The sequence below is a fragment of the Pyrgilauda ruficollis genome, unplaced genomic scaffold, assembly GCF_017590135.1.
Source record: "Pyrgilauda ruficollis isolate IOZ18807 unplaced genomic scaffold, ASM1759013v1 scaffold16, whole genome shotgun sequence".
Classification (NCBI taxonomy): Eukaryota; Metazoa; Chordata; class Aves; order Passeriformes; family Passeridae; genus Pyrgilauda; species Pyrgilauda ruficollis.
The window spans coordinates 12,724,268-12,744,498 of NW_024514764.1; the positions used below are offsets into that span (position 1 = coordinate 12,724,268).

The following is a 20,231-nucleotide window of genomic DNA, read 5'->3' on the forward strand; positions in this document are numbered from 1 at the left end:
GGCTGAGCTGAGAGCACGGGAAGGGGAAGGGATGCCAGGCCAGGGCTCCCCGGGCACGCCGGTCCCTGCGGAGGCAGCCTGGTGCCACCTGTGCCCACGCTGCCATCCCGGCTGGCACAGACCCGGCTCTGTGGCACACGCCCAGCTCATGTCTCTCACCCCAACCCACACACCAGGGACTCCACGGTTTGCATTTCCCTTCCTGCCAAGCCTCCATGCCAGGACAAATTCCTGTGGGAACTATAGCAACAAATCCAGGGGTGAACTCGAGGGGTTAATCCTGCCATGAGGACACTGCTTTATTTAGGCAGCTTCGTGTCCCACCAAGGCAGGTGCAAATTCCAGGGCAATGCCACCTTTCTCCTGCTAATCTTTACCTTCTTGCACTGATTTTTCAGGATGGGATTTAGTGTGGGGCTCTGCACTCTGGAATTCTCCTCCTTAGCAGTGAATCCAGCCCAATGCTCCCAGCACAGGAAGTCAGGGGTGCATTAAATCCAGACAGCAGTGAGAGCTGCAGACAGATTTAATGGCTACAGGGCAGTATCAGTAAATAATGCAGTGTCAGTGGGCAGCTCAACAGGGCTTAAATGCTAAAGCATCTGAGCTGTTTACACAAGCTGGAGTTCAAATTAGTAACTTTGACATAAATGATTAATGGCTAATGGAGACTGTTACCATCATTTTTGTATTTACTGGCAGTTTAAAATCAATTCCCAGAGTTCAAATCAAAAGCTTTTGGCATAGCAGCAATTTGGTGGGATATTAAAAACCAGATGTTAGAAATAAATAAAGGCAAACAGACTACATTGTTTTCCTCAGCATCAATACTCTGTATCAGTCGTGTTAACAGATCTGGTTCATTAGGCTCGAAGGGCAGAAAGCAATTTCTGCTCCTGGTCATGAGGAATTTAGGAAGATCCAATGTTGGCCACAGGTCTTGGCTGAGGACACACAGGGGGTGGCACCTCAGCAAGGCTGGGAAGGTGAAGCACCAGGAAAAGGGCAGTTCTTTGGTCACATAACAGTTTCCCTTCTACTGCTGGATTGCACTTGCTTCCTTCATCCAGAGGGTTCTTTTTTGCTGCTAGAAAGGTCCTTTTAAATTCATTAACCAACTGAAAGTGCTCCCACCTCTCACTCTCTTGAACAGGGCTAAACACCCACTCTTCTGCCCCCAACCCTTCACCCACAAGCCTTCCCTAAAGCATGCTATCAAAAGCAACACATTTCTTTAAATAAACTATTTATAAGCAATTTTACTCGAGGACAAGATGTCAAAATTATCTCGTGAACAAAACTTCTATATTTACACTAAATATTCGGCAGTTGTTGGGCAGAATCTTTAACCCCTACTCCTGCAGAGCCACTCCTCAGACTCCCCAAGTGGAATCTCACACATTGTTGTACATTCAATGACAACAGTTTTTTTTAAATACCAGAACTTTAGGATCTCTTACACTTCAGCTTCAGCTGAGCTCGTCAAAGTAGCTACATTTCAAGTGGGCAGAAGGACATCCTTCAGAGAACATTTACAGAGGAGATGACATCTTCCACGTGCTCACAAATGAAGCACCAATTTTTGCATGCAGCTTTATACAATTATTTTTCGAGTGGCTCTTGTGCTAACAGTGGGATGCTCATCTATAGGTACTCCAATAATTTATTATCAGACACTTCAGAGGAATCAAAACATCCCTCTCCCTCATAAGCTTTGCTCCATGAGGACTTCTGCTGTTGCAGAACTCAAGTTTTAAGGTGTTTCTCACTGCCCAGGCTGTGACCGTGCTGTGCTCTCCTCTTCCCTCCCACAGCTGGACTGAGCCAGGGGAGCCCTTACTAGGCTGAGTCCTGGATTTAATTAAAATTTAGCTGATTTAAAGGCAGGGTGTTTAGCATCATGATAATGAAAATACAATGTGAAACTTAGGCAAGAATTTTCTGGTCTTAAAATAATCCCTTTTCCTGAAATTCTGGGATTGCGCCCAGCATTGTAGTCCAGTCTCCTCCCCAAAGATATCTCAGTGGTATTCTGTGATTGTCATTTGGGATGACATTTCTGCACAGGAAGTTCTGAACTGTTTCTGTGCATAATGAGTGGTCAGAGGGAGCAGTCCTCACTTGGAAGAGGATTTGAAGAGGAAAAAGATGATTTTCACCTCCCTGCCCAAAGGAACTGTACAGAGTGTGTGCCTCAGGTTATGGAGACTGGGCTGGCCCAGAAGTGTATTTTAGGTATTTACTATAAAGCAAATACACAATGTAAATTCAAAACACCCCTGCTGGTTTGAAGGAGAGGACAGGGCAAGGCAGTGGCCACTTGCCCCATCCAGTTCCCAAGGTAACCAGGACAATTTAAGGGTCTGGAGATCACAGGTCAGGTTGACAGCACAGAGCTGCATTGAAGCCAAACCCCTGCACAGCCACTCACAGACAAAACCACTTTGCCAACTCTTGACTATATAGACTGAAAACAACAATTTTCCTTCTCCTTAAGGAATCCATAAACCACCAATTACAAAGCAGGACTGCAATAAAACCTTATGTATCTACCTATAAATATTTCTAGGATTATAGCAATAATTTTATAAATGTACAAAATAAGGCAAAAGCACTGTCCTGTGGGGAAAACAACAAATTGAAAAATACTAAAATGGAATAAGAATTCACCTGTAAAGTGAGTGAACACAAATTTTCTCCAAATACACCTGGACAGCTAAAAGCAGCACTTCTGGAAAGTAGTGGTTGAGCTGTTCCCAGCTAAACAAGTTCATGGCCACCAAACCCAGAACACCTGAAAGAGCTGCCTGAAAACTGCCTGAAATTAAACTTCTGCCCCATCCAAACCAGAGAACAGAAACTTCTGTAAAGGAGAAAACACATTTCTGATGCAAGAATGACAACTCTACCAGTTCAACCATCTCCCAGTACTGCTTTTAACTCCCTGAATTTCTAATTTTCTAAAAACCATTCACATTGCAACAACCAAACACACCTGCTAAGAAATGCTATCTTTAAAAGCATTTCATAGACGGCATCTCTCTACTCCATATGCCAGCTTTGATGTAAGTCCACTTGCACACATTTATATGCCCAGTGAGGCACAAATTTCTTCAGTGACTACAACATTAATTCAGTATATTTTACCTCAACCCTGCACAGTCAAGTTTAAAGTGCAAACTGCAATCTCTCGTTTCTTTTGAAACAGCAGCAGAAATTGCTTCCAGCTCATAATTACAAAAGCATTTTGACTGACACATTCCTGACAGATCTGCAGAACTCCAGGAGAGGACACCCATTTGCACACACCATCCTTATCCTGCTGTTGTGGCAGGGAGTGCAGGGAACACCAGGATGAGCAGGACAGAGTGGACTGGCTCCCACAGGTGCAGACAAACAATCAGCTCATTAACAGGTCGGTCACCCGGGTTAATGACAGGTTACAGGGGGTACCTGTGCAGACCACAGCCAGGGGAGCACCAGCTGCACTGAACGAAGTGCTCTCAGTGTGTGAGAACCCTGGGGATGCAGGAGTCACCACAGCAGTGTCCTGGAAGCCCAGAACAGCCCAGGACTGGGGGTGACTGGTGCAAAATGGGAATGAGGAGCTGCTGTTAAAAACCTGGCACCTGCAGCCAAGGCTGCTGAGGGCACAGGGGACGCTGAGGGGCAGGACAAGGGCTCAGGTGTGGGGTTGGCACCTCTGAGCACAGCCCTGCCAAGTGCCACCCCTTCTGCAGAGACAGAACAGTGCTCCTGCCCTTCTGGGGAAACACTGGACTCCTATGTCAGACACAGAAAACATGAATTATCTCAATGTTAACCTATGAAACTTAAAAAAAAAAAAGTGAACAGATACAATGTGCCTTTAGCAATTTCTCTTCTTTCTTTCTTTGAGGGCAGCATTGCTCTTTGCAGCTCTGACACATGATGTCAGTTTTAACCCCAGAGCTCTGTACTTTTATCTTGGAGTTTAAAGGAGTGGGTTTTTGGGCGGGTTTGTTTGCAGGACAGATCAAAGTTTTCTGTTTGAATTCTGACGGTCCTGTAAGGAGAGAGGACATACAGTGGCACGTGGCATCCCAAGGAACAGCAAGAGGGGCAGGGATGGGGTGCAGATTCCATTTCCCTGTGTGACCTCTATCAGAGTCACAATTCTGCTGCAACTCCTGTAGCCAGAGCTCTCCCTGCACAGGATGTGCCGCAAGCCTTGGCTGCACTGACTCTGCTCTTCAAGCCCTACAGCCCATCCCAGCCAGTTGCTGGGATGCTGTCAAACAAAACGTTCCAGACCAGGCACCACTGCAGCTCTCCCTGCTCTCTGCAGGCTTTGTTACGCTTTCTTTACCTGATGGAGATGACAAGGGACAGCACTTCCAGCAGGATGGCGATGACGAACACCGCGACGGCGGCGGGCGGCGGTGGGGACGCGACCATGCCGTGCTTCAGGAAACACGTGATGGAGAGGATGAGGAAGACTGTGGTGGACAGGAACACATCCAGCAGCGAGCTGAAGGTTGCACTGGCAAATGTCTTCACTGGAGCATTCCTTATAACCTGGGGGGAGCACAGGGATTGAAAGGAATAAATGATATTTTGCTCAATTCAACTGGAGGATGAACAGCAGCTCCTAACAAATAAAGGAAGGAGGAAATTTTGGCCACTGCATTAATCTAGCGTAAGCACTGGTTGGAAACAAGAAGCAGAAGAGGTGGTTTGATGGTGTCACAGCTCCCTGAGCAGACCCTGTCAAGAAGAAGTATTGGTGGCAAAGCCCCCAGGCCTGGGGTGATTTTTACACACTATTATGATACAGAAATGAAACAACATGAAAATTCACTATTCTGTGCAACGAAACATTAATATAATAAGTAGAAGACAAGTTATGGGATATTTTCTTCTATTATTTTAATTTAAAATAATAACAAATTTTACTATAACCTTTTTAACCTTAAAAAAACCCTCCTAACACTACTCCACAGACACAACTATGGCAGAATTCACATCTCCCTTTCAGACCAGATTAAAAGCTGTGTAATCCAAATTGATCAGAGCCCAGGACATCCAGTTCTGCCTTTCCATAACCCCTCACCACACATTCCCATCCCATCCTAGCCTGGCCCAGTGCTTGTGCAGCTGTGCTTTGTGCAGCTGTGACCAGTCCTGCTGAAAACCAGATCATGAGCTCCACATCCTGGCTCATGAAGGTGAGCCCAGTCCTGGGTGTGTTTGTATCTACCCAAGTTTAGAAAGCAAGCTCCAAAGAAAACCAGAAATTATGTTATCAATGTCACCATGAAGGTGCCCAGTTGGAGCACTCTGGTTTAATTTGGAAGTTTCTTTTGTTCCTCAGAACACTTCCTGTGCTCAGCAATACTGGGAAACAAACTTGTTCCTCATTTGTACCTCTCTGCAACCTAACAAATCCAGCCAGCATCACTTCAGTGCCAGAATTACCTTTGAACTTGAAGGGGTGGCAGCATCCTGTCCATCCACACGTGAAGTCCCATCAATTGAATGAAGGGAAGCAGCACTGTGTCCCCAAGTGACAGAGTTAAAGATGCTCTAACAGTGCTAAGTAGTGCCTTCATTTCCAAATGAGAACAGATTAAGGCTCTTGGGAAGCAGAGCTGATTCCAGAGAGGGATCACAACCTGAGCCTGCAGCTGGCACTGTATAATCAGAGGTGAATTCAGGGGTGCTGGAAGTCACTTTTAGCAGCATTGAGTGTCAGGCCATTAGAGAACCTGGACTATTGTCAAATCTTTTCACTCTCCAAAAGAAGATTTCATTGTTGTTTTGAACCAGAACTCTGCTAACATTAAAGCTTTAACAGGTTTTTGCCCCAGTGCTGCAGAGTTACTATTAGAGAGTGAAAATTCCCACTTTAAGGAGGTTTATGCAATAATTTTCGAATTATTAGCTTGCCACTAACAAAATGCACAGGCCACATTTCTGCTCTTTCTAGGAATTTTCTACATAGCTACATTAATAGGTCCATCTGTATATGCTTTACTATCTCTGCTTTGCTTCTCTTTCCAATCTTTCCACTGGAAACTACTTGATTTACTATTGTCTTTACAGTTTGCAAATTTTGCAGGCTGCATCCCACAGGAAGTTTCTCCCTGTTGTTGCTACAGGAACTTTATGCAGAGAGATACCACTAAATTACAGTGCTGCAGGATGAGCATGGAGCTCCTGACCAAAGTGAAGAGACTGAACTGCAACACAACTGGGCTTTCCTTTGGTAAAATAAAAAAAAAATTAAGTGAGGCATCACTAATGAGGTGGAAGTACTGGAAAACAAGCAAATATTGCTAAAGAGAATGTGACAACACTGCCCAGAACTGAAAGCAACAAACAGCAGAAGCAGAAATCCTTCTGCTCTCAGATGCAGGACACACTGGGACGAAAAGAAACCCACATCTCATTTATCCTGATGCAGTTCTGCAGATGGATCACCCAAATCAGCAGCTCAGTGCTGCTGGAAGGGAAGGGCCCGCTCCCCTTCCTGCTGCCGGACGCTTATCTCGGGCTGTCTCTGGCACTTGCCAACCCCTCCAGAGCTGCTGCTGCTTCCACAAAACACAAAACAGCACAAAACAGCCCCAGATGGAAAGAGAAAGAGCCCCAAACAGAAAAATAAACCATGAATATTTCATGCTAGGCCAGTAAATTAACTGCTCACAGAGCCATAAGAAGGAGCAGGCAGGAGGAGGAGCAAGGAGGGCAGAGCATTTGCCTTTTCTTGGCAGCAATTTTTCAGCTACTGGTCAAATGCAGCCTCAGTTCCAACTGACACCTAATGTCACTCTAGGTAAATTTAAACTATCTTGCTAGTTCCTATCAGTCAGGCAGGAAAATCCAGTGCTGTGGAAAGCCTGTGATATTATCAGCCCCCAAGGGAATGAAGGAATTTTTAGACTCAGTGCAGAATCCTGAAGAAAACACCAAGTTCTTTACAATTTACTGCTCTGTACAATTCCAGTGTTTTGAGCTGCACACTTATGGAATGAGGACATTTGAATTCAGCACAGGTTTGGATTCCATAGGGATAACCATGAAACTGTGACTAAACAAGAATCAAATTCCAAATTACCATTCTCAAAGTTAGAATATTTGATGAGAAGACAAGCAGCGATTGGTCCTTTACTTTGGTAAGTTATGGTCCTTACCATCTCAGCATGGTTCTCTGGCCACCCTAAAGACTTGGAACATTACCTGAACATGGAGAAAATCAGTGTACCTCACATTTCCAGCCCAAACACTGGACTAGACTCAGGGCTTGGCAAAAGATGCTCCAAGGGCTGGAGCTCCTCTGCTCTGATGTCAGGCTTGGAATGCTGGGGGTGTTCAGCCTGGAGAAGAGAAGGCTCCAGGGACACCTCAGAGCCCACCTCAGCCACAAAGGGGCTCCAGGAGAGCTGGAGAGGGACTTTGGATGATGGCCTGGGGTAACAGGACAAGGGGGAATGGCTTCCCACTGCCAGAGGGCAGGGATGGATGGGATATTGGGAAGGAATTGTTCCCTGTGAGGGTGGGCAGGTCCTGGCACAGGGTGCCCAGAGCAGCTGTGGCTGCCCCTGGATCCCTGGCAGTGTCCAAGGCCAGGCTGGATGGGGCTTGGAGCAGCCTGGGACAGTGGAAGGTGTCCCTGCCATGGCAGGGGGTTGGAATGGGATGAGCTTTATGGTCCTTTCCAACCCAAACCATTCCACAGTTCTATAATAAACTGAAAGGAGAATCTTTTCAGAGGCAGCAATATCAAACAGCAAATCACATTTGACATTTCACGACCCTTGTCATGAAACAGCTGCAACAAAATGTGTTAAAAACCCCAAGGACAGACAGTGGCTTAGACAGATTACAGACAGAAACCAATGCCAGTAGAAACACACCTCTTCCTGGTAGCTGGTCCTGTAGGCCATCTCCAAATCCTGATCCAAGAAGTTGAGGCTCAGCTTGTTAATAGGTGGTTTAAAGAAGTAATCTTTCATGAGGCTGAAGAGAGAAGACAAAATCAACATCAGTTTGTTCAGCTGTACCTCCTTCAGGTCCCCCCAGACTGTGGCTGCTGTTTCTAGGGATGCTGGCACTTGGCTTTGAAGTTCCTGTGGTTTTTCTTCTTTCTTGATCACCAAGTATCCTCTTACCCACATCACTTGCTCAGTGAAAGGAAATATTCCACAAAAAAAGCAAACTTTTATACTTCCAGGAAGAGTCTAACAAGTCCTTCCAGAAAATTAACAGATCTAACTGATGAGTACAGATAACTGTAACATAAGCCAGCAAATAGTAAAGGTTAATTGCTGCTACAGACACACAGCCTCTGGAGACACGTGGCTATGGGATATTTGTGTCTTGAGTGGAATTCTATGGCTCAAAGCAAGCCAAGGATGACAAAGGTGACAAATTGTTATGGGGGAAAAAAACCCCATTGCCCATTTTAGAAAACAGCAGTTTCTTGTTATTTCAGACACTAAAATAACTCTGTAACTCAACTGGGAACATTCCCTTAATGATCCAAGCTGCAGAGAAGAGATGGAGAGCTGAGATTTACTTCTGAAATGGGAGATTTGGAATGACCCAGCACCATCAACAAAGGCAGTGACAACTAATGACATCAGGGCTAAGAAACCCAGAGGCAGCATCTACCACATGGTGTTTATGCCCTCCTTCACCTTCATCTTTTCTACAGAAGGTGAAAAAATCCCACAACAATATAAAAGCAGCTTCAATCATTGGAAGCTGGGTTTATTCCCCATCCTCTGGAAGAAAACTAAGAAGCTGTCTGAGTTTTGCATCAGCAGTATGAGGCTTATGAATGAAGTTTCCTGGTGGCACTTGATCTGCCAGTCTTTTCTCCCCTGAGCAGGTGCCAGGGAGCTGAAGGGACTCGAGAGCACCGAGTGCTTCGTGCCCAGGTCACAGAGCAAGGTCACACCTGCTTGTGGCACTTGTGGCGGGGCCAGCCCGTCCCCCCTGCTCTGTGCAGCTTCCCAACACACTCCTCCCTGCCTGTGAACCTCCTCTCAGTTTCAAGCAACTGATTCCATGTGTTATTTAAAGGGAATTGTTTCTAAAATCCCTCAGAATCTAAAATGGGGTGGCTCCTTTCCCATGCTATTGGGAACTGCAGCACCAGAGCCACAGTCACAGTGGGCAATTTCCAAGCTGGTGACTCTGAGCAAAAACCAGAGATGCACATGAGGTCAAATTCCAAGCAGATGAAGAAGCTGAAAGAAAGATCCTACAGAGCTTGTCCGTGCCTGAATTCTTTTTTTAAGGGGGTTTGGTTTCGGGGTTATTTTCTGTTTATTTTTATGGAACTCTTGCCTAAGAGGTTTTCTTGGAAGCTCCCAGCACAAGATGGCATGTGGGAAGCATTTTTTTTTTTTTTTAACTCATGTGCAAGATCAACCAAACACACATTCCTAGACTGATGCTAGAGAAGACAAAGGAGCCTAAGCATGAATATGGCTGAAACTTGGTAACCTTTAAACATTCTGGCTTTGGCCAATACATTAAAAATATCAGGATACTCTGAAGGAATGACAGGATACACTCACTTGAGTCACCCCTCTCTCTTTCATTCTTGACTTCATTCCTCACCTTTCTTAGACATTTCTAAGACCATCTTATAATAAAAATTATGAAAGCTTTTGGGTTGGTTTTTTTAAAGTACTGTTGAATCCCCTTTCTTCCTGCAGGGAAGCTCAAGGGAGGTGGTGATGGTGTTGCTGTGCTGCTTAAGGGTGTAGGAGGATCAGTCCAGCTCCACAGTGCAGCACGAAACAGAAGGTGGAACACGATGGAACCAGGGTGAAGGCAGCATTCCCGGGGCCTTCTCAGCTCCCTGTCAGCTCATTCTGTCTCCAAAAGGAAGATCCCACTTGATGAAACAGTCAACTACATAATCTGTTTCCCAGGAGGCCTCTGCCTCCCAGCACAGGGTGTTCCCCGGATCAAGCATGACTGGGAAGTGGGAAATGAAAGAAACAACCAAATTTTAAAATAATGAAAAAGTATTTCAACAAGAAACTGCCCCAAGGAGGGGATGGAGGGCTGTAAAGAAGCCAGTTCTGAGGGAGCTTCATACATCCCTGAGATTCTGCTCTGCAAGTCTGAAGAGATCATTGTGAGTACTGGCCTGATCAGCATACCACTACTTGCTTCTTGTACTTCAGAAGGCTTATAACCTTAGAAATACCTAATTTTTGCTGGAAACAAAAATCCTCAAAGGAAGAATCCTCTGAGGATATTCCCAGAGGAAACATTCTAAATCTCACACTACAGTTTTCTTTTAAAGAGCACAATAATCTGCAGGTTACAATGAACAAAGAACAGGATTTTTACAGAAGTAAAGCCAGACTCAAAGCTGAAAGTATTCACTGTTTCTCAAATGCAGAGAATCAAGTTGTAAGAACTAGTAACTTTCATAAAAGGACTCTTTTGTAATGTACTAATACAAATATGCCACACTAATACTGTCTTTATTAACATTATTTTTAAAGAACATTGGAATTGTGCCAAGGTATCAGCTCCAAGGTGAAATCTTGGCATGCAAAAACCTCTCAGGCACACAGCTGAGCTCAATATCCCCAGTGTCCAGCATTTCCTCCCAGCTAGCCCCAGGCAGCTTCCTAGTGCAGTCTACAGGCTCCTGAATCCCCCCAGGATATGTTTAACCCTTCCCAGCTCTGCAGGAAGCCTGTGGGATTAATTTATGCACTTTATCACCATATCTGGGTTAAGTATTTTCTGTTAACAGGAATTTATATCCAAGTGCCCTGCAGTGGAAATCACTGCTCAGTGCTAAGGGAAGATCACTTGGCTTTGCAACAGCATCAAACCAACACAGCAGAACTCAGTGAAAATGGGGATTCCTGTAAAATGACCACGAGGAAGTTTGGTCCCCTCTCTGAGACACCTCAAATTCCCCATTCAAAAGTATTCACGGATACTGGATTCATCAAGACCAACATTATGTTTTACAGAAGGGGACCAAGAACATTTTTAAAATGGCTTATTCCATATCATTTCTCATTGAGTAATGTTGAAAAAAATCAGTGTAAACTGGTAGGCTTAAAGCATTTCACATAGATCTAATTAATCAGAAGATTATTTTTGGAAAGTTATGTTTACATGAACTGAACTCAGCAGAGAAGTTTCCCTGGCAACAAGAAATGGCCCACTTAATATGGTAATGATGATATTTAATTGGGACCAAAAAAAAAGCCAGGCTTTGACTGATCTCAAATCATGGTACTCCTTCTTCCAAATCAGAAAAAATTACCCATTTTGAGAGTGGAGGAGGAAAGCACCAGAACACAAGAACTTGAGTGAGGTATCTTCAGCAGACCAACTGCATAAATTAAGCTACTTCTATAACTTACAGTTTGCAGAGTGCTGGTTACATTTTAAAAAATATTCCTATTTGTTCTGGCTGATTTCTGCTAACATCTGGATAGTCCCGATCCATTTATTTTCTAATATTTGGGAATATCAGCTAAACCTCCATTCTCAGCCACTAATGACAGACCTCATATTGAGAAAAACAACAAACCCTATATTTTGACTCAAGTGGCAACAGGAGAAAGGCAAACTGACAACATCTAGGTAAGAGACTGGAGAGGGACTCCTGTCCCTCCCTCTCACCTCTCCCTGCCTAAGTCATGTTTCCATAAAGGTGATGGTGTCCCTGTTCCAAACAGCTGAGTCCACAGGAGAACACAGTTTCAAGGATATTAGATAAAATACCCTCAACCTGAGTGGAAGCAATGAAATAAAAATAGCCATAAATAATAACAAACTCCAGCTATCTGTTTAACTGCTCCAGTCAAGTCACTGCCATAATGGAGATATGGTTGTGTGTTGATAAAAAATCCCACACTACTGAATTTTGAAGAATATTTCCTCTGCCCAAAATAAACTTTTTTGTTTGAAACAGAGAGAGAAACTCATTTTACAATATCTAAGTAGATAGTAAGTCCATGAGAATTCACTCCTACTAATTGTCCTTCCAGGCCCAGTAGGATTTCATGATTAGCCACATGTTATCAGATATTTTTCTTTTACTGTAAAAATGTTGTTTTGTGTTTCAGATTTTAAGTTACACCCTAAACTGCAGAGGAAGGTACATACTACATGCATTAAGAGGATTTTGGATTATAAAATGGAGTTCGACTTCGTGACAAGTGATTTAAAGAGCCTTTTCCTCTTCAAAGACTCAACAGAAGGAGGACTGCTCACCATGGAAGCAATGAAAAACTGGTTTTACTTATTTTAAACAGAAAGTTTCTGATGTCAAGTTTCTGCTGTAGTTTAAGCAGAAAAAAGACTAAAATCAGAAAACTTCTAACGTGTAGTATGTTGACAACAATTACTGAAATCAGACAAAAAGCACACAAATACTAAAGATATGGGACCCCAGTACTGCCTTCTCACCTTCACAGGGTTTTCCACTGCTCAGCTCCATTCTCCTTACCTGTCTTCTTTAATCACATCCACGAAGTGGGCATCTGTCTTTTCTCTGATGTTTTTGAACCTCAGGGGGAGCAGAGCTGACTGGTCCAGGCTCACTCCGCCCCAGCGCCCCTTCTCCTGCAGCATTTCATACAGAGAGGTTTGGCTGTTGCTGAGCTTCTCCTCCTGGGGAGGACTCAGAAGTCCATTCTGGGTCTTTGGGCTGTGTCCTCCTGAAGCCTGGACAACAGAGAGCAAAACACACCCAGGGAATGTCAGCAGAACAGACGGAGAGGCTGCAAGGAACAAAAACTTGGAGGAGCTCTTCCCTCAGCACCCTGAGTTCTGCCCTGACCACACAGACCAAGCTCCCCCTGCCTTGAATCCAGCCACATTTCCTGTGCATGTATCTCCCACACCTGACCTGACCACACAGACCAAGCTCCCCCTGCCTTGAATCCAGCCACATTTCCTGTGCATGTATCTCCCACGCCTCCCCTGTGCCTCTTTAGGTGCCCCCTTTGTGCCTTCTATGAACCATCTCTCTCAGGAGCAGAAAACAAAGCACATTTTCACACACTCAATGACAAGCAACCACAAGCCCAAATTTCATTCACTCATCTTATGGATAAGGTAAAGTAAAGGGTTTTTTCTTCTAGAAAGCTTTTTAAACACACATTTAATTTGTGCTGACACTCCCTGGGTCATGAGAGAGTCAAGACTCGCTCTGCCAGTCCTTGCTGATCCTTCCCCTGACCATTATGGGCCTGCTGCTTTCCCAGAGGTTCCCCCTCTCCCCCACCTGTGGGAACAGCCCTTTTGTACATCTCATCCTACATCAAAAACTCCTGCAAATTAAATTGCATTTCATTCTCTAAGACATACTTATTTTTTCTGGTTTTCTTTTGTCTTTATATTAGTTAGGACAGCTTTATTCTGACAACAGCTTGCAACATGGCTTAGGTACACAGTATCACCAATTCTGCTGTCATTGGAGAACACAAATTACTTTTAAACAAAAATAATTCTATTTTCATGGAGCCTGAAGTTCCCTCTTTTACATTTTGTTTGACCTAGACCAATATGTACTGAAGCAATTCCAAAAGAATTAGACAGCTAAGTGTGGTTAGAATGAAAATGAACTGCAGTTAGTCAGGATCATTTTCAAATGCAAACACAGAACAAACTTGGCATATTTGAGTGTTCATCTTCCCCCCTCCATATCTTATCACTTATCATGTAGCATTTATCCTCATCCTGAAGCCCACTCATGACAGAAGTTTCTCCATTCCTGCTTGTACAGAAGTGACAAGCTCCTCCAGAAGACTATTCTTGGATGCCACCACAGTGACCATAAATAAATACCATAAATATCATCACCACCCCAACCACGTGCTGAAATATGTTACTGATATTGTAAAATCAACTTAGTTAAAGTTAAAAAATTATCTTCTTTCTGGCTGCCCATGCAAAATCAATTCCATTTCCTCGTGTGATCTGTCCTGTGAAGAAAGGAGGCACGTGAACACAGACAGGTGAAGGGAAAGGTTCAGACACAGCCAAGGAAGAGACAAGACTAAGGGGGCAGCAGGAGAACCCTGGACAGGGAAGAGTCAGGAAGCCCTTGGGCTTGGCTCCTGTCACAGCCAGGACCTCCAGAGCTAAAGGCATAACAAGGTGTGTTGGAAGGGTTCCCTGGAGCTACAGGAAAAGCAGAAGGGAGGTGGGTTGTGCTTCCCTTTCCTCCTCCCTCCCGGGGGGATGCGGGATCCCCACCCTGCGGGCTGCCCCGGCCGAGGTGTGAGCCCAGAGCCACGTGCTGGGAGCCAGGAGATGGAAGGAGTCCCGGTCTGGTCCCTCCTAGCCCTCACAAAAGTTGTTTTGGCAGCTTGCAGGTGTTCCCAGCACTGTGACAGCAGCTGAGGAAGGAATAGGAAATGGGGTGGTTTCCTTGGTGTGCTGCCAATGCTTTGCTGCAGACCATAATTACCAGAAGGGAGAGGGGATGGCAGCCACTGATCCCAGCAGGGGCACACCAGGGGACAGAGGGACAATCCTGTAAAGCACAGGCAAAAGAACTTCTCCCACAAAATGTTACCAGGTTTTTTTTTCTAAGAGAAGACATTGAGCAGCTCCTGAGCAAGTCCTCCTCTATCTCTGCCAGGTTATCCAGCCTGCCCAGAGGGAACAGGGCTATGGAGCATCCTGCAGAACCAGGACAAAGCCCTCTGGTTTTGGGGTGAGGAGAACCAGCAAAGGGAAACCAAATCAACTGACCAACCAGCTCTTAGTGAAGAGCCTTCATTGTTTGGTGGGTTGGTTTTTCTTAACTTAAACTAAAGATTGTATTTGCTTAGAGCATTTCCCAGAACAAACTGAAGCCTAAAGAAAAACTGAAAGTCATAGTTACCATTTTTTTATTTCCCCTGTGAAACAATCTTTCTCCTCTTCCTCACCACTCCAGCCACTTGTTACTTGGAAAGCAGAAACCAAGAACTCATAGTTTTCGTTATAATCAGCTCAAATAAAAGATTTGGACTCCTAGGCACTGTCTGCTTTCCCTGCTGCTCCTCAAGATCATCTGAAAAATGCAGTGAAAATTTCTCTCTTTCAAAGAAGGTCAGCATGGACTTTCTCTTTAGCTCCTTGGCAAAGGCTCAAATTCCCAAGAAAATTCTTCCCTTCAGTCAGCTCAAGGTTTCTCTGTGCTCTGTTAATCTTAACAGGCAGGGATTAGAGTATGAAACTGTTTGTGAAGGAGAAAATCCCCATTTATTAAATGTTGTTAGCTCCAACGTTTCTGGGACTTCTGAAGGCAACAGGCTGTAGGGTTTCCCTGAGAACTTGGAGGCTTGATGTGGAGTTTCCTCTCATCAAGAGACAAGGAGGCTCCAGAGGCTGTTGGGAGCCATGCAAATCCAAGGATATGATTAAACATCATTAACATTCCCTAAAGACAGGGGATTTGAGTGCAGCATGTGCTGTGGGAAGGGAACAGAGATGGGTAGAGGGAGCTTACATCTCTTCTTCCCAAGAGAGCTGAGGCTGCAAGGAAGTCTTGGGAACCAAATGCCACAGCAACTCTGTGCATGTGGCTGTTCTCTAAGCTTTCAGCTGAACAGGCATCCCAGACTTACCGACAGCCATGACACAGCTCCCATTTTTGGCTGAGCAAAAACCGAACCAAACCCAAGAAGGACATCAGATTTGGGCTCCACTGGAATTCCTCCAGTGCAATTACAGACCTCTTCCTCAACTCTGTATACAAATCTCCTCCAAGGAAGGTCAGATGACTTGCTGATTCACACACATGAAGCCAATACAGCTACAGTAGGAAGCAACTTAAACCAGGCAGCTGGCACCTAAGGACAACCAATCCCTCTTGAGTTGGTTCTTGGAGATCCCTGCATGTGGGCAGAGGCCACCTGGGGAAGAAGCATCTCCTGCCTACCATCTTGGCAGCCCAGGCAGATCTCCCACATGGTCTCTGTCTCAGAGATCTCAAGCTGGTTTGAGACAAGTCCCTGCTGACACCTCCCTCAGGGCTCAAGGGATCATGATTTTATTCTTTTCTTAGGCTGTTCCCTGGAACTCTGGCACAGAACTGCTGTGTAACACACCCCTACAGCCCAGTAAGGCAGGCCCTGCTTCTGAGCTTACAGCTTCAGCATGAGACAACATGTCAAGAGAGGGACAATCACAGACTAATGCAGTGGCTCAGCAGTGGCAACAATGCTGGCAAGTTTTTCAGTCAGCTTTACTGGCAAGAAGAGCTGTAAGACAGACATGAAGCACAAGATCACTGTCTCAGAGCATGTCTATGAAGTGATTCTCCCCATGGAGGGAAAACATTATATTTATTTGAATACATAACAACCAGGTAATGAGCACTGGTCCTCAGTCTGCATTCATCTTAACATTCAGGGAGGAGTGAGAGGTGACAGGCAGAGCAGAGAGGCTGCAAAGGCCACACACAGGACGACAAACAGGCAGTGTGACAAGGCACAGGAATTAGTTGGCTTCAGTGAGAATATAAAAGCAACAGGCAAGGAAACAAGCGTGGCAGCAGCACAAGGAATACGATAGAGGCTGTTTCTGTAGGTCAGGAAAGGATGACTTAAAACAGTGAATTCTGTTTGTGAACTCTTGTCTTAGAGTGGTGATGTAGGAGATGCTGGCGAGACACAGAACTTGTGGTGAGGTGACCCAACCCACTGGTGTGAGGGTGGAGAGAGTGGGAGTGCTTCTTGGGCCTCCCTCTTTGGGTACCATCAGCATAGTTTAAAGAGTCCAAATTTTAGGTCCTTCTCAGGATCAAGCTGAGCCCATAAAATTGTCAAAAATTTTGAAAATTGGGACAGGGGGACTCAACTAAATTTTTGAACACAAATCAAAAATCAAAATCAGAATCAGTTCTGCTGTTTAAGAGCTTAGATAGTGGTGCAAAAATAAGAAAGCTGGGAGAAGCAGAAAAATAAGGGAAAAAGGGAAGTGAGAAATACTTCAATTACCTTTGTACTGTTTTTATGCTCATCCTGACAACCATTTTGGATAGCTCCTTCATCTATGCTGACATCGCAGTGGGGAGCAAGGGTGGTACTACATGAAGGGCAAGGCTGAAATGAGACAAAAGAATTTTAGCCAGGAATGTTCTGGTGTCCTTGTAGTATGATGCAATTTGTAATTCAGTCCACTTGTATACTTGCAGCATGGTTCAAAGATAAACAAAGCTACAGAATGGGAGGCAGGGAGCAAAATTTGACTGGAACAGAATGCACCATTTCAAAAATAAATCACAGATTTGCTGTTTGCTGAAGCTAAATCTAATGCAGGAAAGCTTCACAAGTGTAAAATCACAGACACACTGTAATCGCTGTGCACAGGCAAAGGACTTCCCCAAGAGGAATAAAACACTCTTTAGTAGAAGAAGTGCAATTTCCCTGAGTGAAACCTGCCTGTGAAGGGATCTGAATGCCATTAGGAGAGAAGACAGCACAAAATGCAGCAAAATCCAGAAAAAACATGAAACACCATGATGGCATTATGAACAGTCCAGGGAAATGGAAAGCAACAAATCTGAAATGAATAAAGGAAAATGCTTTTTATACAGAGCCCTAAGACAGGGGAGGGGAGCTCAGGCTTTTTTGTTGGAGCCAAACACCCAGCAAATGTCACACGGAACAAGGAAAGCAAAACCATCAGGATTTCTACCAGTTTCAGGTTGTGCATTTTGGAAGCAACCTAAAATGCTGTACTTGAGCTTTTAAAACAAGCTAATTCCTTCAAGTTAAAATGCAATCTTCTTTAGGGGAATTAAGCCTGGAATTGTATCTTCCAAGTTCTTCACTCTCTTTTCCAGTGCTGGCAGGCTGAGGCACAATCCTGCTCAGAGGGACCCTGAGCAGTTCCTGGCAGCTCCTCTGCTCTGGAGATGTTCAGGGTGACCAGGCTCACCAAAGTCTGCTACTAAACACCACAGCAAGTTTTCCAGCAAGAACTTGAGCCTTTTGTCACAAACTCAACATCCCATTTAATTTTGTCTGTTTGTTCTGGACACATTCAAGCCTCTCTAATCCAAACCCACAACTTCTGCCTTCAGGTTCACTCCCCATTTCAGAGACCAGCATGTTAAGTCTTTTCAGAACTAACTTTTCACCTAATGCTCCTTTTCCACCTCTGATGTCCCACCTGAAAACACCCACCATGTTTAATTTTCAGATGTTTCTCCCAGCCCACTCTCCCTGTGACATCTAACCACTCACCAATACCTCTCAAAGGCTTTCATGTAGAACTTTGAGCCTCCTCAGCAGCCAGCAGACCGTCCTGTCTGCTGTTCCTCAGGGACACAGTCCAGGCTGGGCACTGAAACTACTCTGAGTTTCCTAAGCTGGCATCAGATAAACAATTTACATCCAGTTCTGAATCTGTGCAGTCTGAACAAATACCAACACAGCTGAAGAAACTGTGGATTTGGTTCTCAAATGGTTTTGTTTAAAAATAATCTCTGACTATCACAAATGTCTTGGCCTCTTGGTGGTAGGCATTACTGGATGGTCTAAAAAATAAATTGGCAGTGGGCTACCAAGCCTTCCTAACTAACCCTCTTAAGAGTTGGATTTAAATTTATCCATGGCAAAAGTCAGGTAATAGTGACAAAAACCAAATACCTCTAACAAAAAGAGAAGAAACCACTCCCTGTTTCATTCTGCGAATAAATTAGCAAGACCACCTCCATCACTTGGCTCCCAGGGTTAAACCAGAAGACAAAGGGCTTGGAAAAGCAGCCTGACCTTTGAGAAGAGGCAGAAGTTCCTCTGACTTTCCCCATGTGTTCAAGTCAACATCATTAACTTCCTTCTCTGTTGCAGGCATTCACAGGCTCTGTGTGCTGTGACCTCAGTGCCATGAATAAAACATTAATGCACTTCCAGCAAACACTAAGACAAGCAAAGGACTTTCTGTTTTCATACCAAGCAATCATTAAAACATTTTTACAACAGCTTATGATTCCCTGTCAAGTGAGGCATGTCATAAAAGATGATAGGGAAGATAAACTGATACCAAAACCACTTAAGCAGGGTAGAGTATTTTCATTCAAAAACCCACCTGCTATTATAGATTTACTCAGAGTTTTTACCCTCTGTGTTCACCATTTCAGTAATGTAAACACATCTTATTGACATTCAAACTGCAACAAGGTTTGCAGTTAAAGGAACTAGATACACCAGAGGAGGAAATACAAGTCCTCTCATGGATCAATTACTGTTGCATTCTCCCTCCCGACTTTCCTTTACAGATCTTGCCCCCTAGAACATCCCTTCAAGCCCAAAATGTGAAAGTCATCCTTTGCATCCAATATAGCCACTTATTCCCTTTAAAATAAAAATATTTCAACTCGCCTGTAATTTTGTCTCTCCTACTTAAGTCTCTTTTGCAGAGCTGGAGTCATCTCCTCCTACACTGACACCATTTACAGCTTTGTATTTAAAACAGTCGGCATGTAAGTCATGATTCTTTTGCAAATTATTATCTCCAGACCCTACCAGCAAGCTGCAGGCTTTAAAAAAAAACCCTCACGAAAAATCCAAAAGCTGTAAAAAAGAAACCCACTCCTTTTCAAAAATTGTGCATGATCTCTGATCAAACTGCAGTCATACCTTGCGGGGGTTTTTTAACATACATATATATTTAAAGTAAAAGAGAGGAAATTTAAATTCAATACAATGAAGAAATTTTTTACAATGGGAGTGGTGAAACACTGGCACAGGTTTGCCCAGTGAGGTGGTGCCTGCCCCATCCCTGGCAGTGTCCAAGGCCAGGCTGGATGGGGTTTGGAGCAACCTGGGACAGTGGAAGGTGTCCCTTCCATGGCATGGAAAAGCAGATGGGCTTTAAGGTCCTTCCAAACTATGCCATGATTCTGTGATTCTCCCCAGCAGAGAGAAGGCTGGTGCACATTACCCTCAAGAGCGTGCTGTGGAGTCAGGAATCCCTGGACCTGGCTGTGCTGGGAGAGGCAGAGGTGCTCCACACTGCTGTGCTGCCACTACAGCCACAGAACAGGTTGTTAAGGCAGTGCTCACACAATCACAGGAAAACCTGGGCTTGGGCTCATCCAGAATTCCCTGCAGAGCACTGGGACAAGGCAGGCTCAGGAATCACAGCTGTGAGGCCACTTAGGAAACCCCTGTCCAGAGCTGCAGTGCTGAGAGTGGTGAGTAAAACCAGGCATCTCCAGACACAAACTCTGCAGTAGCTGGAGCACA

At 44.6% G+C, this 20,231-nt stretch overlaps 1 protein-coding gene across 3 annotated transcripts in view; it reads right to left on the reverse strand.

Annotated features, from left to right (window-relative positions):
* ADCY9 (adenylate cyclase 9) overlaps nucleotides 1-20,231 on the reverse strand; it is an 83,490-nt gene that overhangs the window by 16,193 nt on the left and 47,066 nt on the right. For 2 of the 3 annotated variants that reach the window (XM_041462681.1, XM_041462680.1), the window contains exons 3-6: nucleotides 16,977-17,081; nucleotides 12,488-12,705; nucleotides 7,899-8,001; nucleotides 4,349-4,557 (exon numbers count right to left, since the gene is read on the reverse strand). In XM_041462681.1, coding sequence (XP_041318615.1) covers nucleotides 4,349-4,557; nucleotides 7,899-8,001; nucleotides 12,488-12,705; nucleotides 16,977-17,081 — 635 coding nt within the window. The remainder of the gene's footprint in view (nucleotides 1-4,348; nucleotides 4,558-7,898; nucleotides 8,002-12,487; nucleotides 12,706-16,976; nucleotides 17,082-20,231) is intronic. The other variant, XM_041462682.1, reaches the window with a different exon arrangement.